The following is a 25254-nucleotide window of genomic DNA, read 5'->3' as shown; positions in this document are numbered from 1 at the left end:
CATTGTAATATTTGCATATCATTCATGACAAAAATGACTTTTTATTTTATAGTTAAAAACTGCTTGAGTGCTATATCTGGCCACATGTAACAAGGAATTTCTTAACATTGTTTAACCTTTGTTTGTATGTTCAAAAGATCCACTCACAAATCCGTATTATGTGTATACTGTTTGTATTCTTAACACAAATTCATCTTAGGTCTGAGCAAACTGTACACAGATCAATATATTATTAGTGATTTTCCACAGAATACTGAATATTCATGGTAACTTGATTATTACAGTCAGTTAGTTATAATTAAACTCAGTCTTGAACAATGACAAATCCAATAAACCAAACGATTTTAAAAGCAAAAACATGACATGCCAAAAATACATATAAAAATAGTTCCGATATATAGCTCTTTAAAATGTTCTTTTACAACTCTTTTGTTATAAGGAATGCTGTTTATATTCTTTGCATTAAATCAAAGGTCAATACTTTTCATGATTAAACAAATAAAACTAAAATAATAGGCCTCAGTAGATTACAATATATGTATACCTTCAATAGGATTTCCATTTAAACTCCAGTGCTATCCAGTCAAAATACCTTTGTGTGTGTGTATATATATATATATATATATATATATATATATATATATATATATATATATATATATATATATATATATATTTCTCTTTTTGAAATTTGGAAGAACTGTACAGCCAGCAACCACCTGTCTTACAGCATAATAGTTTTCAGTGCAAAGAGTTTTTTTCCAAACATCCACACAAGACATGAGTAAACTTAGCAGCTCTATTTAGCTATAAAGACAGAAACATGATCAGCGCTGGATGCTAATCTAGTGGTCCCAGTCAGAGTAAAATCTGAGAACTCTGAACTGAAGACAGACAGAACTGTCTAATATAAAAACCAAGCTCACATAGGTGGAGGCCCATTTGTGTAGCTGAGCATAGGATGGAAAGAGTGGGCAAAGTTGTTAGACTGGGAGCAACTGTAGTCCTCATCATACATAGGCACCATACAGGCCAAGGCCACCAATAGCAGCAGAAGCAGCTGCACAGGCAGTGAGGCCCAAAGAACTCGTCGGAGGAAAGTTCTACACCAGGAGGGCAACTCCTTCTCCTCAGAATGGGAGGAATCGGATCCAGCGGCGCTGAGAGACCTGCTCACACAAGGGACAGGACAAATCAGGCAGACACATTCAAATGCAAAATTTAGCACATAAGCTGGGCTTAATGTAGAGGCTTACAACTTCTTTGCTACATCTTCTTTGCTATTAAGATCCAAGTAGTATACTGCATAAAACGGATACATCATACCCTACATTTTTCAGTGATTTCCTCTGCATTTACCTATACTAGGCAGAATAAATATCATGCACCTTGAAAATATATCAGAATATATTACTATCTTTCTACATTACCATATAACATCATTGCACTTTCGTACAGGTTCAGCTGCTCAAGCCAGACAAAGACAAGTCTGAAGAAAACGCATTGCTTTGCTTATATTTAGCAACAAAAATGTTATTTTAAAGAGCATTTGTCTTTGTTATTGTTAGCGCTATTACAATGCATGCCAAGAAGAAAGACTGCTGTTCAGCAGTTGTTCTGGGAAAGCAGCTACAGTGCCACATGTAGGTTTCCTCTGGAATATCAGCTTTCACTGCAAGAATTTACACCATTCAGTTTCAGATTGAAGCTAGCAGCATTATAATCATGTAAGAAATCCTAGCAGAATAATTAAAGGTCTAAATGCAAAAAGGGTCTGTAACTAATATAATATTATTTTTGTTATGCATATTATATATACATGTACAGTATATGATATATATAAATACATACAGTTAGATATTTGCATAATTTCTAGCTCTATATTTTGGATGTAACTCATGATGCTGGTTTCTAGGTGTATATATACTAGATTATAACGACACTATTTGAGAACGCTTACAATGTCCCAACGTGCCAAGCTATGCTCTACAAATGGAGACCTGGGAGAATCACACAACAAATGGCAGATAGGAAGGAGAAGAAAGTGGTGGATTAGTTATTGAGAAATTATTGAGAGGATGTTAAGACACAAGAAAAAGAGGAAGAGAATAAGATAGGCTGCTGCCAAGAGTTTGTTCATTGCAGACACTTGCTGGCTACAAGGATGATGAAAAAAAAAATGCTCAGCAGCAAGTCAACAATATTTTTCAGCTGCGGATTAGAAGCAGAAAAATATAACATTGAGATGATACTGGAAGAAACTCATTAAATAGTACAGTACGCTTCTCTGGTGCACGTCCTTCTGCATGTCATCTGTCTAAGACTCCTAGCCTAAATAGTGTCTAGAAGCACAGAAGATGATGGAATCCACTGATATGAGCCTGTAGCTAAGTTCTAGCAATTAAATAAACAAAGGTCATCTGACTGGCCTGGCACAGGGTATAGTATATGTTAAGATCAACCCAGCAGATGACAATGTCTACAATCAGGTCATGGGTTGAGTTCCATTATCTTCCAGGTGTTCTAGAAACCAGGAGACAGGTACCTGTAGTGTGGACTGCTCACACAGGGTCCAGGCTGTGACAGACTACTTTTGCCCCGTTTCTGTTTGCAATGAACAGGGGGGTAAAAGAAAGAAAGAATGTTTCAGTCCAGGCAAATAAAGACAAATCTACTGATGAAAGAAACCCAAAAGAAGACCAGGAACTTAATGAGAGGGTGACAGGAAATCTCTGGAAGCAAAGAAACTGGTTCATCAAAGCGCATTATAGCAAAATACCCTAAAATACTGAAACACATATATGAAATACTAGTACTATCATATAAAATTCAGATTTAAAATTTGTTTCATATATTATACAGAACTACAGCTTTGTGTTTTAATATTACTGAACCAGTGTTCTTTGTTATTGAATGGGAGTATAGAAGGTCCATGAGTACAAGGAAATGTGTTGGAAAAACTAAAAGGCAGAACATGTGGTGTGAAAACAGAATCAAAACAGATTCACGTCTTAAGTGCTGAATTGGAGGTGAAGGAAGAAGGCATGGTCTGAATCTGGAGGGACAATGGCACTGCACAAATACACTGAGGATGTCTAGTGGCAACGTTTTAGGGACATCAGGGACACAAATAAAGCTCTACTGTCTTAATACGATAATCTTTTTTAATCCTTGCATAGCCGCACAGAATTTTAGCATGGTTTGTTACCGATCGGTGCCGACTGGGAGTGCTTCTTCCAGACACAGGGCTCAAGGAACCGGATGTGTCCAGTTCATCAGCAGATGACCAAGATGACAGATCCTGCAAGAAAGTAAATGTAAGGGGCAACAATTCAATTTATGGTTACCACTTTCTAAACTTATCCCTAAACCTTGATTACTAAAGCTGAGAAAGAAAAGCAGCCTTCAAAAGCACCTAGTCTGTATTACACTTCTCATACACAAGCACACTACAGAGATGACAGCTACATACATGATTTACTAAGGGAGAAATTCCAAATTAGCTTGCACAGCAGCTAACATAAAAAAAAAGACATTAAGCAGTACTGTATTATTCCATATTTCACCAGTTTAACTAGACTCACTGACCTGCTGACTGCTGGTGATGTCCAGGGTTTTTTCCAGGTCTCTGATGTCTCGTGTAACCTCTTTCAATAGCATCTTGAGACGGTTGCCAATGACATGCACCTTCTCCTTGGCTTCCAGGCATTCAGTGCCCTCTGAGTGGACCAACAGCTGTAGTGACATGTCCTGCAACAGCGCCACCTTCAGCTGAGAGTCAAGCAGCTCCCGGCGAATTTGCTGGAAACAAAATAAAAAGAGATGAACTACTAGTTACAGACAGATACTGGGCACTCAAATATTGATAAATCTGCAGTACCGAGAGGGTTTTATGATGTCCGTGTAGAGTCTCAGTGCCCTGACTGTGATCGATGGGGACAATCTCATTTCTCCTGCGGTCAATATTCTCTAGCCACAGCAAAAGACCATGACTCATTTCATGGAAGTCCTGAAGGGCAAAGGTATATGGTCTACTGTTAACATTTCATTGTATGAAACAGCAGCTAATTGTTTATGGTAATAGGAGCTGGCAGACTTGCCTGACACTGCATTAGTGCATCTTGGAGAGAGCTCCTCCATTCGTCTAAAGAGCTGGACAGCCGCTCCCATCGGTTATTCATTTCCTTCAGTCGGCCCTGCAGCCTCTGAGAATCTTCATTGGCTGATTGGACAAATTCAGAACTGCACAGATTTATGGACAGCACAATGGCTTTCCGCTTATCCACAGCCTTCTGTAGTTCCTGGAGAGTAAAATGAGACTGTTACAGAGGACACCTTGAAATATAAAAGAGAGAAAGGTGGCATGGAACATGATTTTAATGTAATTAGCAGTAAGGGATGGCTGACCTTGAGCTTTTTGATGCGCAGCTCAATGGTGTGGATATTAGCGCTAGCATCCAGCTTCCGCTGCTGCTCCAGCTCCTCTTCAGCCTGGTCCAGCCAGGTCCATATGCTGTTAAGGTCTGAGTTAAATTGTTGCCACTGCTGCAGGTTCTGCTTCATACGTAGCTCTTTACTGAGAGCTTGTGCCTGCAGCAGTTCCCAGCGATCAATTACCCCTACAGTTCAGAGGCAGGGAAGAACAGTATGGTAAATACCACTGTATAACTGTATAAATGTATGCATTATAAATATGTGTCACAGCAAAAACTTGTAGAGAATATAACAGCTAGATGTTAAATAATCTAATATTTCCATACAGTGTGAGACTTAAGTATGGTTACCTGAGGTCTGTGATTCAGAACTGTTGGGGTTCACAAATCCTGCCATCTTGTGTTCTTCCTCCTTCAGATCACAGCTGACCTTCTTCACTGTATCAATACTGTCACGACACTCTCCAAGGAGCCGCATCTGCCAAAGAGAACACATCAATCATAGAATTGAGAGCAAAGTTTACATGAAAGTATTAGTAACACCTTCCAGAGACACAATTCTACTTCAGTTTCCATGTTTCTGAAGGACTCACATAGCCCATGTAAGAGGCATCCAGCTCAGGGCCAGTAGGTGTGCGGCTGCGGATGACGTTCTCAGTCTGCTGGAGGTGGAAGTGACTGGTGTCAAGGGCCTTCGCAAGCTGCCGGAAATGAGTCTCAAACGAGGCTGCCTCCCCTGCAGATAATCAAAGCGGTTACCATTAAAGTCCGGAAGGTATCTGAGCTTGCACTGGGACAACAGCTAAAGCCAAACCATAGACAAAAACAACCATCGCTTTATGCCATGCTTTGTTATACGCATATAATTAAAACACAATAAACTTGCATTGGATTTGAACCAAAGTGTGTTTATGGGCATTGTTCATAACTCTCTACAACCGACACTCTTTTATAAATACATTTTATTCAGCTTGAATGATTTGTCTGCTATATGTTGAGTTGCAGTTGTTAGGGATTGTGAATAATACCCAAGGGATTAGGAAATACACACAATAAAAGAAAAACACAAAAAGCATCAATCACATTTTAATTCTACGTGCAACTGGTTAAACTCGGAAAATTAACCAGCAACAAAATAAGGAAAAGGAGGTTAGAAAGTACTGCAGCTAATAGCAGCTGTCTGATGGCTTTGCTGTGATTGGGATTGTGAGTAGAAACTGAAAATAATCAAAGTCCAAAGCAGCAGGCTGTGAGTAAATCTCTCATTTTTGAGTTATGTGCCCGAGCCCGGAAGCATGGTGTGGCCACTGTTGCCTACCAGAGATGGATCTCAGTGTTTTCTCTGTTAGTTTTACATATGCCTCTGGGCTCTCTGGGATCACTACATCTGGAAAAAGACATATATAATGCATACAGCACTATAGGAGATTACTGACATACATAATGTTATAAAGGGCTATGTAACAGTATGCTCAGTGTAATAGTTTTAAACAGATTCAGATATCAGATTAGGTTTAAGAAGAGCACTGGGCTGTTCTATCACTAGTTGGGTGTGATAATTAATTAATTACTGCTGTCAGTTATGGTATTTTAAACATTGCACTCATGTAGTCACAGTGTATATGAAACACTCTTGTTTATAGGCCCTTTAGGACTTTTACCTGAAGTACATTCAGAAGTACATACTGACCTGAGAGTGCAGATGCCGAGCCCTGAATGTATGCGCCGTCCTTGCCATCTTCTCCTTGCTCTGAGGATCTGGTGGTGCTCTCTAGGCCACGACTCAGATCGTAATCATGGTCCCATTCCAGGGGGATAGAGTCAACACTAGCTGGAGTGTCTCGACCTGACTGCTCTGTTCGAAGAGGGACAGCCAAGGAGGGTGATCGGCTTGAGGAGGGCACTGGAGAGAGTTGACTGTCACCTAGACGCTCACTCCATGGAAGGCTGGACACATCGGCTGGCTCGTCTAAATCAAATTCCCGATCCGAGCATGAAATATCTTGCTCATCATCTGTGAACTGCAAATACACAGTGGAAACAGTGAATGGACAAATTATATAAGTATAATCAACATTTATACCTGTAATAAAGGACTAGGACGAAAAAAAAAGCATTTACATGTACTGGTAGACGGATGAGCTTCTTGTAGTAGCGTTCCACTCGCCCAAATACCTCCTGGCAGTAGTGCTGTAACTCCTCTAACTCCTCTTCGATAACTGCAGCATCCAGAGGCTCACTCTTCTCTATCATTGCCTCCCCATGCTGCAAGATATGCTGAATTTTGGTTGTGTTCAGTGAAATCTCCTGCTGGAATGCCTGCATGGATGACCAAAGGCCAAAGAAAGAAAAGACAACAGAAATATAAAACAAAAATACCGATTTATTCACATATTGTGAAAATAAAAGTTAAGCATTAAGTAGTTCATGCTGATGGTTCAGTAGAGGCTCACCCTGAGCTGTTTGATTTTGGCCTGGACATCACACTCTGAGAAGTGCTCAATGTTAGTTAGTTGGAGGTCCATCTCTGTTAGCCACACCAGTATGCTGTCTCTGGCTGTCTCAAACTCCTCTCTTTGGCTAATAAAGTGCTGCAAACAGAATGAAAAACATTTGATATTTTTTATTACCTTTATATTTAAGTTTAGTTTACATATTCTATGATTTTGATGTATTTTAGACTGCTGATCTACATTGTTTATCTGTGTTTTATAATATAAAACAAGGTAGACTGAACTAGTGCATTTCAGTTAAAATATGTGACACATTTTCAGCACCATTCCCATTGGCTAATGTGATGATGTGAATTTAAATGTAAACAGTTTACAAACACAGGGTGAGGACATTTTGGTTTTAGACTATTATAAACAGTCAGAAATGGTGCATAAATGTGCAGACCTTAAGCCGGCGCAGGATAGAGGACACTCTTCTCTGCAGGTTATCCCACCGTTGGTTTCCATCATGTACCATCTCCCGTAGACGGCAAGCTGCGTCTGTGCGATTTTCTCGTGCCAACCGCCTGTACTGCTTATTAATCAGTTCAAGCTGGGTGAGACTCTCATGCACCTGCCGCTGGAAAGCCTGTTGGGATAGTGTATTTCTGAGCCCTGGTTCGAGCTATACAACATGCTTTTTGAAGCTTGCTAGATTGATAAAAGCCAAAAAAGAAAAATCATTGTGAGAATACAAGTCTCGTGATCTGAACCATACCTCAAATTTCTTCAGCTCCTCCTTGGCCACTGTGTAAAGCACACCAGAAGAGTTTGGTAAGGCAGCTGTTCTTTCGGACATCGTCAACCATTCCTCGAAGCGTGAGAAGTCATCCAGAAACCTCTGCCAGAGTCTCCACGTCTCTTCAATCCTGTGTAGAGAAATCATACAGTGAAAGAAATATTCATTATATTACCCTCTAACTGGAGATGAATCATTGTCTAAATTCACCATAATGGGTTTGTACTAAACTCAAAATAATGAATCCAATACAATGCAATTAATGAAATTTTAATCTATTTAACTAAACTATCTAAAACTTATTTGCCACTCTAAAATCAAAAACAGGAAAAACAGTCTTACTTAAGCTTTCTCTCCATTGACATGGCACAGATGCTCCTCCAGCGGCGGTCCAGGCTGCGTGTGGCTTGTTGGATAGAGTCACATTCTGTATCTGTAGCACAAGCATCACAGTCATGAAGCAGCACCTCACACAGGTTTAAGACAGAGGCCACACCTGTGCTGTGCTTCTCTATGTCTCTCTGCAGCTCCTGAAAATCCAAAGTATATGAGTTGATGTTAAACAGTGTATGAGGATGGTGGCAGTTTGGTGTTTATGAAATCAGGTCTAAATATACCTGCTGCAGGTCCAGTTTTCTTTGGATCTCCTGAAAGTCGCAGGTGTCATAGACAATAGGACGCGAAAGCTCTGTCTCAATGTGTGCCAGCCAGGAACGCAGGCCGCTCATGTTCTTATCCAGCTGCTGTACAGCTACCAGAGTCTCCCTCAGTTTTTTGGTCCTGGTTATGCACAATAGGATACACACAGTATACTGAACACCACTGGAATACATTAATCTTCCTAATACATAAGAATTCTGTATCAGGTAGCATGTATACTTTGAAGAAAATCATGCTAATAATGAATGGTGATTCATTTCAGTTCTGCAGACTGTGTGGTCTTACCTAGCACCGATCAGGTCGAGCAGGTGCTGCCAACGATCACTGACCTTGACGAGTTTATGTTCTATTTCTGACGCTTTGCTCTCATGACTAGCTTTGACTAAACGCTCTCCCATCTGCTGGAGCTGCTGCTTATCCTCCTGAGCAGCTGTTAGCTCTTCCTGATAGTCCTGAAAAAAACATACAGACGAATAAGTCAGGCCAACTATATATGATAATGGCACACTGGTAGTGCTTTAAGGTTAGGCCTTTTAACTCTACTTCCAACTAGGGTACATGTGATTTCAACTTGTTTACCTTTCTAAGTTTCTCAATCATCTCTTCGATGCTGATCTCACCATTCTGGGAGACCTTGTTCTCCATATGTGTGAGCCACTCACACAGCTCTTTGTACTTCTCATTAAAGATGGCCCACTCATTCAGTTTCTCACTCACCTGCTGCCTGCGCAAAGATAACTGCACACAGAGACAAAAATAATACAGGTATTTTTAATGAAATGCACAATATTAGCATGCTGTTTCCATACTTTGTTACTATAACATATACATACCTATACAATTGTTGAAAACAAATAAAAGCTTCAGATGAGTCAAGAAGCAGTTTGTGGATGAAGAGTAAAGATGAACTGAACTGTTAAGTGCTCCTAACATTGTGATATGAAAAGCTTGCACACATCCTGTGGTCTATAGACAGACATACCGGATGCCACTCAAGCAAACTGACAGGAAGGCCTGCTCTACTGCACATATATTACTTTCGGTCTCAGAACTTATTAATTAGTCTGCATAGATAGGGACCTTTCAAGGGCATTTCAAGAAATACATTTTCTTATAATTCGTTAATTCGTATTGAACACTATAATTTAAACTAATAAGTTGACAAAATGACTCATATGACGACGTTGTCGGTAAGTGATTTTATGTGGTCTCAACCATCCAAAAATAAACTGAAACTGAGTTCACACATGGTGCAACATCACCACCTATGGGCTCATAGGTTGTTTACATGAGGTTGAACAGTGAACTAGTGAATAAGGTTTTTTTCCTCAGCATTTTATTTGTAATATAAGTTACTGGATAATAAAAACAGTTAAGCACCTGGTGACAGATCTCCTCCCACTGGCGCTGTAACAGTTCAATGCGCTCCTGAAGCACACACAGGTCTTCACTGCTAATATAGCTTGAAAGAGATTCTCTCAGCACAGTCAGGTGAGCCAAGTCCTCTGTCCAGCCATCAAACATGCTCTCTAAGTCCTGCATTTAAGAGAAGAGCTAAGACTTTATAAAAAAGTATATGTTGTATCTATTTAAAAAACATCTAACAATTTGTCAGTTTGGGTTTAAAGTTAATGCCAACAGTAACTACATATTAATATATTAACATTACAGTTTCATTAAAACCACTAGACATTTCCTAGTATGGTAGTGTTGCAAGTGGTACCTTGCATCGCATCTGTTCAGCCTGCAGCTCCTCATGGTGATCTGGTAGAGCCTGAGAAAGCTGACGCTTAAAAGCCCGCAGTTTCTCCTGAGACCCTCCAATGCCTTCCTCACATCTCTGCCAATCCTGCTCATAAACAGTTTTTTATTTAGTCAGGTTCCTTCTGCTCGTGACTTCCAGAAATTGCATACCAAGAAAGAAAAAAAATACTGAATCTTGGAGTTAACTACAAATGTCCTTACAGGGCAATAACACAATAATGTAGCAGAGTAATACTATAAGGTTTAGTGCTGTACCCTGAGTAAGACAGCCAGCTCTCTCTTTTGCTCCTCCATGCACATGTTGGCATGTCTCCAGCGTTCCTGGATGCTGAGCAGCTCTTCATGCAGGGATACCTCTGCCCGACTATCTGCAGAGAGCAAAAGCTGCCTCCCAGCCTCGACTGTCAGAATGTAACTGCCTTGCTGTCTTTGTAGCACCTTCTCTTTCAGCTACAGTGAAAACATAAAGCAGGTTATGCCAGTGAGAAAACCATTTTATTACAGTAAAAATATCATGTGTTTACTTAACATTTTATTTCACTTAATAATTCTTTTTTTTAATTATATATTATTAATTTTTTTAATTTCTATAGTTTTATTTTTGTTTTCTATATCATTATAGAGAAATTAGAGAAACATTACAGGGAATAAAGGATGAACTATAAGACAATGTAAAAGACAGTGTGGTTCTGGTTACCTGCACAGCATCCAGCATAGCTCGGGCCTGCTGCAGCGATACTGTAGTTCCAGGCTGAAGAGCATCACTTTGCTGGGAGATTTCTGTGAGCCACTTACGCAGCTTCTCTAACATATCTCTGTAGCGCTGCCACTGGCGAAGCAGGCTGTCTATGATGCCCTTCCGCTGCTGCGCCCGCCTCACCACCCCCTGCCACTGGTTACTTAACAGGGCCAACTTCAGCTTAAACTCGTCTCTGCAAACAAGGTGGTTAGAGTATATCATGTATCCCATGTATCATGTGTTCATCTATAATTGCTATTCAAATCCATTTCAAAAAATATATTCACCTGTCGTCCACCTGTCCATGCTCGAGCATATGCTGTCCATCACTGATGATGGAGTGAAGGATCTGCTGTCTGCTGAACATCTCTGCCTGAAACAGCTATAAAATAAAGATTAAAAAAGTTTTCAACCTTTTTATTTAACCTTTAAATATAAATTATTGGTGTATATTTTTCATAGTGTGTACATTTACAAAAATAAACATGGACATCATAATATTTATGTATATAAATAGTGTCCTGTAAAATGTAGATGAAAAAGTACACATCTTGTTGACCTGCAATATATATGTACATAAGGTATGATCAGACATGTCACTGGTATAGCTGTATTCTCTTACCTCATGAGTTTTCTGTTGCTCCATTAAGCTCTGGAAGTTTCCTGAGATCTCCACAGCCAGCTTCTCCTCTGTCTGTACCAAGAACTCCATCCATGTCTCACACTTCTCCAGAAATGTCTGCTGCTGCAGGAGGGTGGCCTGCAGTTTACTGTAAAAGAATAAATATGTTTAGTTAGCTAAAGAATCCTAATATATACATCCTTCATTCTCACACTAGCAATAAGAGATATATCATAAATTACAGTGACAGCAATGCTTTTATATCCTTCATATAAAACAATATTTGTGTATTCTAGTGCAATACTACAACATGCTAGAGTAATCAAACCTGAATCTCTCAGTGGTCTGGGCTGATATGGTGGCCCAGTTCCTGTTCAAGTTCTGCATACGTTTAATCTCAGAGTCACTAAGGGGCAGCCTGTATGCCAGCTCATTAAGACGCTCCAGATCTGAAGCCATGCTGCTGAATTTCAGCATCTGTTTCTTGAGCTCTTCCATGCGGTCCTGGATGACTAACTGGTCACAGGAGCCATTAGGGTCCTGTCCCTTTAGAACCTCCTCAGCTTCAATAGTCCACTGGCCGAGAGTCCCCAGCAGTTCATTAAAGGTCTCATAGTCCTGCATTCCCGCCTGTAATTAATGAAAGCTGTAGTTAGCAATAATATCCAACCAAATATCCTGTTATTTTTCCAAAATCCAGCATTAGAGATTGAACCTGTAGGGCAGCCTGCTGGCGAGTGAGAGTCTGATCCATGGAGCTAAGACGCTGAGAAAGGGACTGATGGTCTGACTGGATGGAGGCTGCAGCAGAGGTGTCCACCTGCTGTTTGAGCTGTTCTCCTAACTCCAACAAAACCTGCAGAGAGGCTTTCACTGGCGCCTGAGATCGCAGCAACTCCTGGTGAAAGGAACCGTTAAGATACAGCACATGAAAGGAGGTAGCATGAATGGTTATTACATTTTAAAGACTTTACAGATTATAAGTTGTACATTATATTTAGACATACATAACATATTGGAAATTCTATATATAGCTTCTACCTACAATGCCCTTTAAAGTAATGAAACAGCAAAGCCTGGAAACAGCAAGTTATGTAACACATCTAGATGTAAATTTAAAGAAATAAAAGCTGAAATTCTTATCTATTGTCTGATATTCATCAATAATGGTATGGTAGTGGTTCATCATTTTTGGGACAACCACAGAAATGCAGAGTTTCTCATCTAAGCTCACATGTTAGATAATTAATGGCTTCTAAATCAATGACCCTGCCTTTACTATGCAATCACACCAATAGCAAAGAAATGGGCAAGTAAGAAATGTTTACACCAATAGCTGAGAAACGTACAGTACAGTCTTGAATCCAGGTAGACACCTCTTCCTCTGAGATGTCTTTTTTGTTTGCCGTCTTCAGGAGCCACTCTGCTTTGTCCTCCAGGCTCTGGATACTGCCATTGTTCTGTTCGTACAGATCTTTATAGCTCTGCCACAGCTGTAGCAAAGCTTTACTACTCTTCAAACGTTCCACTATCTCTTCCAACAGGCTGCTCCACCTGGCATTGACATCTTTAAGGGTGTTATTCAGAGAGTCAGACACTGATGGGTGGCACTCCTTTAGGAGTTGATGTGTAATTGCTCCGAACTTCCTCAGACTGCTCTCCTGCTTCTCCAGCTCTTTTTGCAGACTCTGATAAATGGGTAAAAAAGACTTCACTGTATTTTTGTTCCGTCTAATGTGCATTCAGCATACACAGGCACGTTAAAATTGTTTGTAGGAGTTGAGAGCAGTCCTACCTGTAGACTGTCCACCTGGAGCTGCACAGCATCCAGAGAGCCAGTGAGCAGTCTAAAGCGAGACACAGAGTACCTCCCCTCTGTCAGATTGCTGTTAATCTCTTCAGCTGCCTGCCTGTATTGACTCCATTGATCAGATACTGATTTCAGACTGATCTTCAGCTGTCCAATCTGTGAAGCACACTTTCTAGTTTTACTCAAATTACACATATACACATGGCTCATAAAACATGTTTGTCATAATTAACAATTAAAATAAAATAAAAAAATAATAACATACTAAATGGTCAAGATTGGCCCAAGTATGGTTCAGTGCCTGGAGAGTTTCCATGACAACAGCACAGGCTTCATCTGTTTTGTTCTGGACAAGAGCGCAGGCCTGCTCTTCTACTCTCTCCACCTCTCTCTCCTTCTCCTTAACCAGCAGTTCCATGTCCTGTATGCATGTATGTGAAATAATAAAAAAGAGAGATGCACTTTGTGAGCTAACACATAAAAGCTTCTCACATCTAAACCACTTTAAATCTTTCCTAAGATGGGACCACTCATAAAGTGCTGAAGAAAAGTTGGATCAGACTATACATGTTTGTGAAGCACATGATTCATAAGGTTACAGTTTTACCTGGCAGTCTCTAAGAGCATTTTGAACCGAGGAGAGGTCCTCAATCTTGTGTTTTCTCTTTAGTCGCTCCTCCTGAGCAAATAACCAGGTTTTAAGGCACTCCACATTGCTTTCATAGTCTAACCAGGACTGCTGCAATCCCTCCAAGTACTGGACCTGAAAAAAAAAAACATATCTTACATGTAAGTGAGTGAATTTACTTATTCACTAATTTACAGCACATTCAATAAAAGCATAAATCTCACCCTCTCTGTGATGCGAGCCTGTAGGATTTGCCAGCGGCAGTTCATGGCTCCTAACCTCTCAGCAAAGTCTGTCTTATCACTGCGTTTACTCTCCACATCCTGCCCACTGATCTGCAGCACTGACTGGTTCACAAAATCCACAGTCAACTGCTTACAGTTCACGTCTACACGGAAACCCTACAGATGGGAAGAAAAATGGTTAATTATCATATCGCTTTTATAAGTGAGATTATTGTGACATATTGCTTTTATAAGTTGCTGTGGTGCAGGTATTAGCATGTAAAACAGCACTTAATAATATTAATAATAATAATAATAATAATAATAATAATAATAATAATAATAATACAAGATACTGATAGCACAATACAACAGAAAAGGACACTTTAGCACACTGACCAATGATTATCAAGGACAGTAAATTAAAATTTTTGTTCTAAATTTATTCTTTCATAAGCTGAACCTACCTTATAGCGCTGCAAGTACTCTTGAATAACCTTTGACCCCACAGCACCTTTAAGGTTTTCTTCATCTTCCTCCATTACTCTCTCCATCAGTGAGATCCAGTTTACAAGTTCAGTGATGGCATGGCATGAAGCTAACTTGTCCATATGAGACTGGGAGAGGAAGTAAACATTTTATGTCAGTCATTAATGCAGGATGGTGAGAGAACTAACCAAGAAAATTACTGTTACTTAATAGAATTAAAAAGACTCCACAGAATCCAGACTATCCTAATCCTATTTGTTAAGAATGATCGGCCAGTTTAGCAACTGATATATGGTGTAGTACATTACCTGGTGAAGTTTCTCTTGCACAACAGGGATGCGAGTGAGCAGTTCAGCCCACTGGGCTTCCACGCGGGCTAACTCTGCCCTGAGAATGCCTGTGTCTGCCTTTTTCAGTCTCAGCAGCTGGTTGCCTTCACTGAACACTGAGGATTTCAAACTGGAGTGAGCCTCAACTTCTTTACTGAATTCCTGGTAGGAAGAAGAGGCGTGTTTCACAAATTTCACAAAATATCCAGGCCAACAGACAAGGTGCACTTAGAGATCTTTAGATAGGGTGGTTTTTAAAGACCTTTGGAACAACTAATTTAAGCTTAGATGCTGATTCTAACTACAAATGGTACTAACCAGGAAAGCTGACAGGTGGTCTCTAACTGTCTCCAGCTCTTCAGGCACTGTTACTGACTGACTGTTCCAGTATTCCAGACGTTCCAATGCACCCTGTAGCCACTCATTTAGCTCAGCAGATTCACTCTGATATCTGAGAAAAAAAAGGCACCATATATTGTTGTTATTCTGAGTCACCATATATTGTTTGTACCTTAAAATAGAGGGTTTTTATTAAAGGTAGAATAAATGGTTATTTAGGTCTAGACCTGATCCAGTGTTTAAGGATAGACTCCATACGCTGCAGTTCTTTATTGATATTGGTGGTGTTGCTCAGCCAGTGCTCCCCCAGCAGAGTAAGCTGGTTCTCCAGAGTGTGGCAGGCCACAGACTGCAGTAGGGACTTGCCTTCCTCCAGGACTTGATGGAGCTTGTGCTGGTGCTCTCCCAGGATGGACTTCAGGCTCTGGGTAGATAGGATTACATATTACCTTAATTGACGCCATAATCATTCATTCATTCATTCATTCATTCATTCATTCATTCATTCATTCATTCCTCTTCAGTAACCACATTATCCTGGTCCACAGTGGATTCAGAACCTATTGCAGGAACTCTAGGGACAAAGGTGTGACAGATGTGGCCTCTAGATCAAATCAGATACTCTGGAGCTGAGAGTCATTGAAGCTACTTGCAATACCACTGTGCCATAAATAATTCAAAATTATATACATAACCATCATATTTTTATATTATGTGGTGTCAAAGAGTCTGCATGAGCATAGAACATAACTTTGTCTTTTAAATGGGATGTAGAGAATAACTCCTTCTGACATACCTGATATAGTGCTATTCTTTCAGTTAACCTCTCCTCTGTCTCCTCCAACAGAGGAACAGCGGGCATGCGACCCTCTACTGCCTCCAGATGCCTATTCAGACATTGATATTCCAGGACCAAATGCCTCCAAGTCTATAATCACATATAAACAGACTTAAAACAGGCAAGCAAGAACTTACCAAGAAACAAACACATAAAGAATAAAATAACATGAACAACAATTAATTCAACCTACTACTAATTACAATTACAGTTACGGACTGTAACTCACCTCCAGGATATACTCCAGTTCCACTCCTTTCTTGTGAGCCTGCTTGAGAACTTCCTGCGCTTGAGCCAAAGTGTCCTCTAGAGCTTGGCTCTCTTGTGGCAGGACAAAGGCACTAATTTTCTTGTAGAACATCTCAGTTAAGACCATATGCCACTCCAGCCCTTGGAAGAACTCCTAGCAAGATATTATACACAAACTTTATGGCTGTCTTTACTACCATACTACCTACTTGTGTAACAGCATTTTAACAATTCTGTCTGTTAAAACATAGCTTGCCTTGTGTTTGTCTAACAGACTCTGGACTTCTTCCACTGAGCCTGCAATTATCTTCTGGTCAGCAGCTATCTTGTCCTGAGCAGTATCCACCAGATCCACCAGGTCTTGTAACGCTCGCTCATACTGGCTCTTCAGAGCCATACTCTGGTTCAGCCCACTCCGACGAGAGCCCACTGTCATCACCAGCTCTTCATATGTGTCCTATGAAATATTGAAATGTTGCCATAAAAAAACTACATTAACACAAAATATATGTACTTTTCTCATTTCATACAGTTCGATGAGCGAGTGCGTACCTGGAGCTTCATCAGCTCATTGTTTGAAATCTGATCTGGCTGCAGAACCGCTCCTCTGGTTTTTAAATCAGTAATTTTATGCTCTAACTCTCTAAGGGACTCTTCAACCTCAGCAACTGTCTGTTAAGGAAAATGTCACATAAGGAATTTAAAAGTTAATAACAACCCAATGACAGTCATTTACTGAGGTAAATAAACAGTAAATGTTTTTTTTTTTTTTTTTACCTCTAGTTGTTTATCTGGAGGGCAGTCAAGGATCCCTGCTAACTTCTGTAGAATATGAAACTTGCTCTCACTTATGTCAGAGAAGAGAAGCTCAAGCTCAGTCTGTGAAAAACAAAATAGATAACATCACATGAGATGAAGTCCATTTACTTGTATGATGGACAGAATATTTTACCCGTTCTAACTGAGATAGTGTTAACCTGGAAGTCAGTGAGATCCTGCATCCTACTCCTCATGCTCTCACAGCGACGCTCCACTGCTGAGTCTAAAGTTTCTAGTAGCTGATACAGGCAGCCAAGAGTGTCCTCCATCAGAGTATGCTTCTCTCCAGACAAACCAACAACACTCCTTAGCAATCCTCGGCTGTGGCTCACCTCTCCTGCGACCTCAGCCACATCCTTCCCTAATGCCTGAAAGACATGCATGTCAAGTACCATTTATAAAACGTAAAAGCAAATATTTTTTATATTCTTTGTCATAAATAAATTATTATAATATAAATAATTAATAACGTTAAAAATGACTAAATCACTGGCACAGCAAATGGAAATTCACTTACCTCATGGTTGGAGAGTTGTGTCTCTGCATTCTCAGTAAGGAGCATTGACCTAGAGAACAGTGTGTTCTCTACATCATCTAACCAAGAGGAGGTGGCTGTAACTGCTGAATATAACTGCTGGTCCAACTTCATACCTTGCTTTTCTTCTGAACCTGTAACCTGCATACACAGCAGCACAACATGTTACAGTAATCACATTTCCAATTTTCAAAGGCAAATATAATAATCGCTATTTAGGGCAGTGAAATTACCTGAGTATTCGCCACAGCCTGGTAGAATTCACTGTATAATGACTTCAGTGTACTCTTGTCCTTAACCGGGGCCTCTCTTTTATAGAAAGGAGGAGAGGTGCTTACACGAGCTGTCCTGGAATAAAACTGGAAAACAACAACTATTACTACAAGCTGTTTTGTTGTACTATACTGTAGTGATTGAAAATGGACTAAGGTCAGTATAGATATGCATTTATGATCATGGAAGTAGTAGGATCACTGTACTGGTTGCTTGGTATCCTGCTCTAAAGTGCTCTGAAGAAGCTGTAGTTTGGTGGTTAAGTCCTTTTTCAGGCTCTCCCATCTCTGTCTTCTCTGTCGAAGTGTGGCCTGGTACTCATTTTCCAGTTCTGTACTGAATCCCTCATAAGCACTGTGGAATGATCAGTTCACATAGAAAAAAGTAAAATCATCGTCCGTTTTATGGAACATTGGTTTAAGTAAGACAAGTAATTGTACTTGATACATAGTAAGTGTACCATCTGCAAATATCCTCTGAACTTTTCATTTAAAACAGCTATTTAGTATGTAAGGTTTTCCTCACTCAAAACAGATACTTTAGTGTGTATACACAGGTGTCATTCTATAATGTCAGTCAGTGCTGTGACAAGGCAACTAGGCGACAGTGTTGTCCAACTGAGTAAGATCCTATCTGTTTGTCACCTTTAGTCACTGTATCCCTTAAATGTCACAATGATGATACCTGTAAAAGCAATATTTTGTGAATGGCTTATTGACCTGGCACTGCTGGGTGAAGCCTGCTGGTTGAGGATCTCTTCTCCACGGCTAGCTACAGATTTCAGCAATTTTTTCTGCTCAGCCAACTGCTCCTCAAGTTCCTTCAAGTTATTTCACAGAAAATCAGAGAGATCTATTAGAATATTTCTTTTGAATTGGTAATGATGTTAGCAGGCTGCATTGTGAGACTATTTAAGTTGAAAGTAAAACTAAACATGCTAATTTAAGAAAATACCCCAAATATAAAATCTAAGTACTTACTATTTAGGTCATTTCTAATGAGGAAATCATTATAACAAACGTCATATCATCATAACAGTATAACATCATAGCAACAGGCCAGTGTACCCTCTGTCTCTGTAGGGTGTCCTGTTGGTGCTGGTTCCGTGTGGAGTGGGCGTGTGCCAGCCAGTCCTGCACATTAGGACCCTGAGAGAGACTGGACTCTGATTCACTGTCAGACTGCTCCTGAAGCAATCCCTAAAATAAAAAATAAAAATAATATCAAATTCCACAAAAAAATAATCATGTAGTACCAAAATTGTAGTACCAGAAAAAACTATCATATAATATTTAATTCCACAAAAAGCAATCATGTACTATGAAATTCCACAATTGCACCGAAATAATTGGTTTCTGAAGAAGAAATAGTTGTCAAAAATGAAAAAAAAAGGAAGTAAACAATCATATACAACATGCATTTAATGTTTCTACCAGGTACTTATCACTTTTAATTGCCTGTATGTTAGAACAAATCTGACTGGGGAACCTTTGAAGAATTAGACATTTACCTGAATATTTATTTGTTTGTCTTGTAGCATCCGTTGCAGCTCCACCAGGCTGCTTTTTAAAGTGCGCAGTTTCCTGGCTAGTTGCTCAGCTTCATCCCTGGTCTCAGGCTGGCCCTCCAGCAGCAGAGCTTCACTGTGCAAACTTAGCTCAGAGAGAGTGAGCACCTTCTCTTCAATCTCCAACAGCATGTTCTGCAAGAGCAACAAGAAAGACGCCAGCTCAAACATGATTCTGCCCTCTAATCTGCAGAGAGTAGGGCCTGAGCACTGCAGTTAGTGATGGATGGAATTCCTCATGCCCCAGTGTCATCCTAGGTCCCTATCCATTTGAGAACAGCACATTGCTCTTAATCCTTCACATGTCATTCTTTTAACAGATATTGCTTTTGATATAAATGTTTAATTTTGTGCTGTGACAAGTAAACAAGGCAACTAGGAATCAACAGTGTTGTCCAACTGAGTAAGATCCTATCTGTTTGTCACTTTCAGCCACTCCCTTCAGTGTAGGTACAGTTTCTCCCACCCCTTCAAAGAACCAATCTTGCTGCAGGAATATGAAGCTAGGGTTGGCCAACTTTGCAGGCAGCACCAATGAAGGCACTGGAATCCACTAATCGCCTAAAAGCTGCTTGAGCCACCAGTGACAATTATACTGAGACATATGCATAATCTGCTTTACAATCATGCTACAGCTGCTTAGGTCTTCTAATACCAGTGTTTACTTAGTACTACCTTAAACCACAACAGTAAGACTGCAGAGCTATTACAGCTGTGCATGTATTTCTGCACATTTCTAAACATGTAATGTTTTTGTAATGTAATATGCAATGAATGTGGAAAGTAGATAATGCTCTAACCTGGCAGTCGGAGAGCTGCTCGTTCATGTCTAAATCCTGAGGGGTGGAGTTAAGCATGCTGCGTGTACTGAGCAACCATTGGTCGAGCTCATCCACTTGGCTGAGGTAGAGCTGTAAGGCCTTCTCTTGCTGCTGCTTCTCAAGACGGTCACACAAACGCTCCTGAAGCACAAAACAGCCACTCTAATCAGACCATCAGCTGCAAGGGCATCATTAATCGGAGCACAATTTCTCAGACATTTCCTAATTACACTGCAGAACACAGATAGCAATAGCAATAAGATGAAAAAAGAAATGTATACCTCCAGAAGCTGATGTTTCCCAGTGGCTTTCATTTGGATGGTAGCCATGCGATCAGAGAGCACAGTGAGAGTGGACTGCATGGCTAATTGTTCAGCTGTGTCAGAGTCTACAGACTCAGAGACCAGATCCTCTGCAAAGTTTGACTGCAGCTCATCTATGTCATCCTGAAGCCTGGTAATGTCTCCCATGAGATTCTAAAAGGCATAACAAAAAATGTTGTTACCACACTGATTAATTGAACACTTAACAGGGACTGCAGGAACAACATGACGTCCCTTCAGTGTGTAAATGTGTCTTCATCTGTCAATTGTTAACGTCTGTTACCTGATGCAGGACCATCTGTCTGCCTGGGCTCAGGTCATGCAAGGGTGGCTCATTCAGGCTGACCTCAATGGACTCCATCTTCAGGGAAATAGACTGCAAAGAGCCTTGGTATCGCTGTTGTCTCTCCAGAGCCTCATAAAGTGTCTTCTGCTTTTCACTGATCTATAATATTGATAAAAAGTCAATTAAATTATCCAAAGCCACAGTTTACTGTATCTACCTTTTTATCTCATGCTTCACATACCACATTTTTCAGTGTCTCCCATGAACGCTGAAGGTCATCAAGTTTAGCCACAGACTCAAGAGTTGGATCATACAACTCCTGTATAGGAGCTCTGACAAGATTAGCTCGTCCCATGGGCAACTAAATGCAAGAGGAAACAATGAGCAGTAAATAAATTAGTAAATACTAGATCTTTTAGGTACAATGAGTAAACAATACATGTTGTGAACAGAGTACCATGCTAAGTGAAGCCTCAGTGCTAGTGATAGGAGAGTGGGGACGACAGAGAGGAGTGGAAATCTCGCTGCTAGTGCCTTCTTCACCAGACTCATCAGTGGCAGGAGACAGGTGGGCGTAACTGTGACCAGGTGTTTCCTGACACCACCAAGGGCAAAGACGATTAGAAAAAAGAAGACGACAGATATCCATAGCAGTTCCATTTATTCTCATTTATTCTCACCATAGATGGCTGTGACTGTGTCTTTGCATCTTTGTCTAGTTCCTGTGTTTCCTCACTTAGCCCTTCTGCGTCTCTCATAGTCAGCAGCATGGTGGCATGCTTGGCTTTCACTGTTAACATCTTACACTTAGAGTTTAATGATGCAATTTGCTCCTGGTATCCTTTGATTTTCTGGGCCAGCTCCTGTTTAACAAACAAGAAAAAGCTCTGGTTAATCAGAGTACAAAATATGTCATGCTCTACTGCTTGTTGTACTACATGCTTACCTCATGGTGGCGTATCTGGCTCTGTAGCTCCTGGATATTACTGGTGGGAACAGGTCGGTCTTGAATGACCCGATGAGAATCCTCAATCAGTCCCTGCAAATGCTGTACTTCTTGCTCATACTGCTCATACTGAACCACTGCCTCCTGACAGAGGAAGTTATAAAATATAATGAATAATTATGCCTGTTGGCAAGATCTTAGTAAGTAAAACTGCTCCCCAAATTCGGTTTATTCTATTTAATTGTTACAGTATATTCTCTATATTGTACAAATACAGAGTGGACTATCTTAAGAAGTTAAGAAATAGGAACATAATCAAGCCAGCATGTATATAACATTTTTAAGCTAGTCTTAACTGCAATAAAGCTCTCCTGGATCAATAAAGAAATAAGTTACATATTGAATTAATGACTAGGATCTGAAACGTCAAGGCCAGCTATTACAGTACTAAAATGACTTGCTTATTTGTAATATAGATAAGTATACTGACTCAACATAATCATAAAACATCTATTAAGCTGTCATTGTGGGTAATACAAAGAATATGAATATACCAGTGTGGAGCATATTACAAAACACATACATATTAAATGAATACTAATTCTTGTTCTACAAACAAAGCTAAACATGAGGAAACATTCTTAGAGCAATCAGAACACAAACAGCCAAATTGAAGTGTTCATAAATTTCCTCTGGATTAGCCCATACCTGAAGAATATTGCATTGTTGGATGGCAGTGTGCTGTAGCTGGCTGGCTTCCTGCTGCAGGTTAAGAGCTGTGCGACAGATAGATAGGCTGTTCACCACCTCCTCTGGCATGCGAAGTGCACTCTGACAGGCTTGCACTGCATCCACCTGTTGCTTAAAGCTCTCCATGTCTGATAACAGATGCTACACAGGAATACCAAACATAAGTATACCCCCTTTTTATCATCCATTTACATATTAGGTAGCTTTTGGTGTCGCAAGTATCTGCAGTGCCAAGCTAATTTAAATTGAACTTATGGGGGAGAAATATTACCTGTCTCTGAGTCAGCTGTTCTTTGAGACTCAGGCGGGCTAGTTCAGGAGAGGTGAGGGTTGCCTGGACCTGCTCCAAAGCCACATGCAAGGCTTTTACCTCACTCTCAAACTTTTCCATGTCCTGATGAAGAGAATTGAATATATGCTGATCTAGGGCAAATGGTTTGCAATTCCGCTACTACTGTCATTAAAACAATATGATATAGGCTAACACAGAAATATATCAAATTTAAGTCACTATTGTCTACCATAGCAGCTTCCTGTAGACTCTGCAATCGTGATTTGATGGCCTGCTCCAGTTCCTCTGTGTGACGACTCAGCTCAGCCACCTGCTGGCCCATGGCCTCTACCTGCAGACACTCAGACAACAGTTCCACCTTCTCCTGCATAGCTTCCAGATCACCATGGAGCTCCTTCGATTCATGCAATACAGACTGCAGGACCAGGGACAATACAGTACAGTGTTAGAATGTAATTGTAAGAAATAGACTTTAATAAAACCTAGGGTTTTTGCACGTATAAATGCAGTACTTGTGCGATGTAGTGTACCTGGTACATTCTGATCTGCTCTTGTAAGTGAGAGGAGGAGTTCCAGATGATATTGGTCTTAACTAAGCTTCGAGCTCGCTCTATCCACTTCACTATAAACTCCAGCATCTCATTGTACTCATCTAGATGTGCATCAGCCTGATGAAAAGACACGCATACATTATGTATAATCAATTATGACACAATCATTACTGAGAGAATGATACAGATGTGGGGAACTGTCTGTACAGCTTTTGTGTCTTAAATATAGTTAATTCATGCATTTTACACAAGGGCTGCACAATTGAAAATGTTGATCAGTACCTTCTTTAGCCAGACTGTTCTGTACTCTGCTAAACGGAGAGTGTGATGGTGGATCTCTCCTAACTTAGCAATGCTATCACTTAGTTGCTTGGACAGGAGTGGATGACGTCGACCGAGGTCCTGTACAGCAGCAATCAGTTCAGCAAGTGTTCTACCACAGTACTCCAGTTCAGCACAGAAACCCTATATGAAGCAGTAAGAAACAAAAGAGAAGGGATAAACACATGACAACAATGCTTAACAAGATTGGTAGCAAGAATAAAGACAGGCAAATTCATTTAAACCTACTTGAGTTTCTTCTTTGGCTTGATCAATATCAGTGGCCTTTTCTTTGAGTGTTGTTGAAATACTTTTCAGTTTCTCAGAAATGTCATTAATCCTGGAATTAAATTCTTCTTTGATAACTCTAGTCTTCTGAATGTCTCTTTCCTTGGCTTGGACCTTAAAATATAATGGGTAACATTTCACAAAAATGACACCATGGTAGAGTAAATAATAAAAAAGCAGCTGGTCAATAGCTGTATACTGAAATACTTAAATACTACAAACTATTTATATACCTGATCTTCAATTGAGCCTAGGGCCAACGCAACCTCTGCCAACTGCATAGAGATCTCTGAAGGCAGGATAGTGTACAGGTCCAGATATTTACTCTGTTGTTGCTCTGCAATTTTATCCACATTCTGGCGATGGGCTATCAGCTCTCCATGTATTGCCTAAGAAAAGAGAAACGATTCCATCCCACACATTTTTCAGTTTTTAAAAAGCTAAAATCGAACAATTATATGATTATACAAAAATATGTGTTCCAGAGAATGTGCAATGAGAAAAGAGTGCCTGATATGTCACCTCTAGCTCTTGTGTGAAAATGTCCATATCAGTAGTGGGATTGAGCAACAGCTCTCTAGAATCCTGAATCCAGCTTTTCACCAAGCTTAGCCCTCTTTCCACCTCCTCTCTATCTTTCAGTTCCTGCTGGACACGTGCTCTACCGGTTTTAGACTTCTGTAAGAGACTGGCAGGGAGAAAAAAACATTTATAAAGTAGCTATTAGCCAAATGTCCACCAAATGAATATTTAAGTCGATTGGTAAATAACTACCTCTCAAACTGATCTTGCACTGCTTTAACCTCCTTCAGACTAGGCAGCTGATCGAGATCAGTAGTAGGCACTGAGACTTCCACATCATGCAACAGGCTGAGGGCATACTGTCGCAGGAGTGTGAGGGAGGATAGTTCCCGCTCCAGGTCCTGAGTGACCAGCTCATGCTGCTCTTGAAGTGACTGAAGTGTGGCTTTAGAGGCTTTTTCAACAGAACATTCGGGAACACGACTCTTCAGCTCTTCTGCTACAGCTCTTACTTTAATAATCTGAAAGAGGAAAAGTTATAATTCAGTGTAATTTGTAATTAATAACAACACAACATTATTAACGCTATTATCTTGTATGTATGG

General features: G+C 40.2%; 1 protein-coding gene across 10 annotated transcripts in view; it reads right to left on the bottom strand.

Annotated features, from left to right (window-relative positions):
* Positions 1-611: 611 nt before the first annotated feature.
* Positions 612-25254, bottom strand: part of syne1b (spectrin repeat containing, nuclear envelope 1b) — a 66459-nt gene continuing 41816 nt past the window's right edge. For 6 of the 10 annotated variants that reach the window (XM_058398411.1, XM_058398419.1, XM_058398410.1 and 3 more), the window contains 64 exons: positions 24902-25170; positions 24650-24815; positions 24361-24516; positions 24089-24241; positions 23801-23983; positions 23498-23635; positions 23197-23382; positions 22947-23069; positions 22634-22816; positions 21926-22069; positions 21660-21842; positions 21437-21574; positions 21221-21340; positions 20977-21138; positions 20652-20846; positions 20350-20511; positions 19493-19684; positions 19050-19181; positions 18702-18802; positions 18189-18336; positions 17943-18068; positions 17692-17850; positions 17333-17542; positions 17133-17234; positions 16908-17027; positions 16612-16812; positions 16336-16509; positions 16065-16196; positions 15496-15692; positions 15248-15380; positions 14909-15091; positions 14579-14728; positions 14112-14288; positions 13867-14022; positions 13525-13680; positions 13245-13415; positions 12799-13137; positions 12165-12347; positions 11778-12079; positions 11450-11597; positions 11115-11209; positions 10786-11020; positions 10344-10538; positions 10048-10173; positions 9705-9860; positions 8904-9062; positions 8610-8776; positions 8282-8444; positions 8007-8194; positions 7644-7794; positions 7332-7514; positions 6887-7024; positions 6555-6752; positions 6124-6454; positions 5752-5820; positions 5027-5169; positions 4785-4911; positions 4408-4619; positions 4101-4301; positions 3881-4009; positions 3589-3801; positions 3209-3301; positions 2546-2604; positions 612-1169 (listed from right to left, as the gene is read on the bottom strand). In XM_058398411.1, the coding sequence (XP_058254394.1) occupies positions 923-1169; positions 2546-2604; positions 3209-3301; positions 3589-3801; positions 3881-4009; positions 4101-4301; positions 4408-4619; positions 4785-4911; positions 5027-5169; positions 5752-5820; positions 6124-6454; positions 6555-6752; positions 6887-7024; positions 7332-7514; positions 7644-7794; positions 8007-8194; positions 8282-8444; positions 8610-8776; positions 8904-9062; positions 9705-9860; positions 10048-10173; positions 10344-10538; positions 10786-11020; positions 11115-11209; positions 11450-11597; positions 11778-12079; positions 12165-12347; positions 12799-13137; positions 13245-13415; positions 13525-13680; positions 13867-14022; positions 14112-14288; positions 14579-14728; positions 14909-15091; positions 15248-15380; positions 15496-15692; positions 16065-16196; positions 16336-16509; positions 16612-16812; positions 16908-17027; positions 17133-17234; positions 17333-17542; positions 17692-17850; positions 17943-18068; positions 18189-18336; positions 18702-18802; positions 19050-19181; positions 19493-19684; positions 20350-20511; positions 20652-20846; positions 20977-21138; positions 21221-21340; positions 21437-21574; positions 21660-21842; positions 21926-22069; positions 22634-22816; positions 22947-23069; positions 23197-23382; positions 23498-23635; positions 23801-23983; positions 24089-24241; positions 24361-24516; positions 24650-24815; positions 24902-25170 (10731 nt within the window). In that variant the 3' untranslated portion in view covers positions 612-922. Of the gene's footprint in view, positions 1170-2545; positions 2605-3208; positions 3302-3588; positions 3802-3880; positions 4010-4100; positions 4302-4407; positions 4620-4784; positions 4912-5026; positions 5170-5751; positions 5821-6123; positions 6455-6554; positions 6753-6886; positions 7025-7331; positions 7515-7643; positions 7795-8006; positions 8195-8281; positions 8445-8609; positions 8777-8903; positions 9063-9157; positions 9308-9704; positions 9861-10047; positions 10174-10343; positions 10539-10785; positions 11021-11114; positions 11210-11449; positions 11598-11777; positions 12080-12164; positions 12348-12798; positions 13138-13244; positions 13416-13524; positions 13681-13866; positions 14023-14111; positions 14289-14578; positions 14729-14908; positions 15092-15247; positions 15381-15495; positions 15693-16064; positions 16197-16335; positions 16510-16611; positions 16813-16907; positions 17028-17132; positions 17235-17332; positions 17543-17691; positions 17851-17942; positions 18069-18188; positions 18337-18701; positions 18803-19049; positions 19182-19492; positions 19685-20349; positions 20512-20651; positions 20847-20976; positions 21139-21220; positions 21341-21436; positions 21575-21659; positions 21843-21925; positions 22070-22633; positions 22817-22946; positions 23070-23196; positions 23383-23497; positions 23636-23800; positions 23984-24088; positions 24242-24360; positions 24517-24649; positions 24816-24901; positions 25171-25254 lie in introns of those variants that run through there. The other 4 variants (XM_058398418.1, XM_058398414.1, XM_058398416.1 and 1 more) reach the window with 3 other exon arrangements.

Source organism: Hemibagrus wyckioides, linkage group LG09 (assembly GCF_019097595.1).
Source record: "Hemibagrus wyckioides isolate EC202008001 linkage group LG09, SWU_Hwy_1.0, whole genome shotgun sequence".
NCBI classification, from domain to species: Eukaryota; Metazoa; Chordata; class Actinopteri; order Siluriformes; family Bagridae; genus Hemibagrus; species Hemibagrus wyckioides.
Note: the sequence above shows the minus strand (reverse complement) of the source record. Positions and strands in the feature narration are given on the sequence as shown.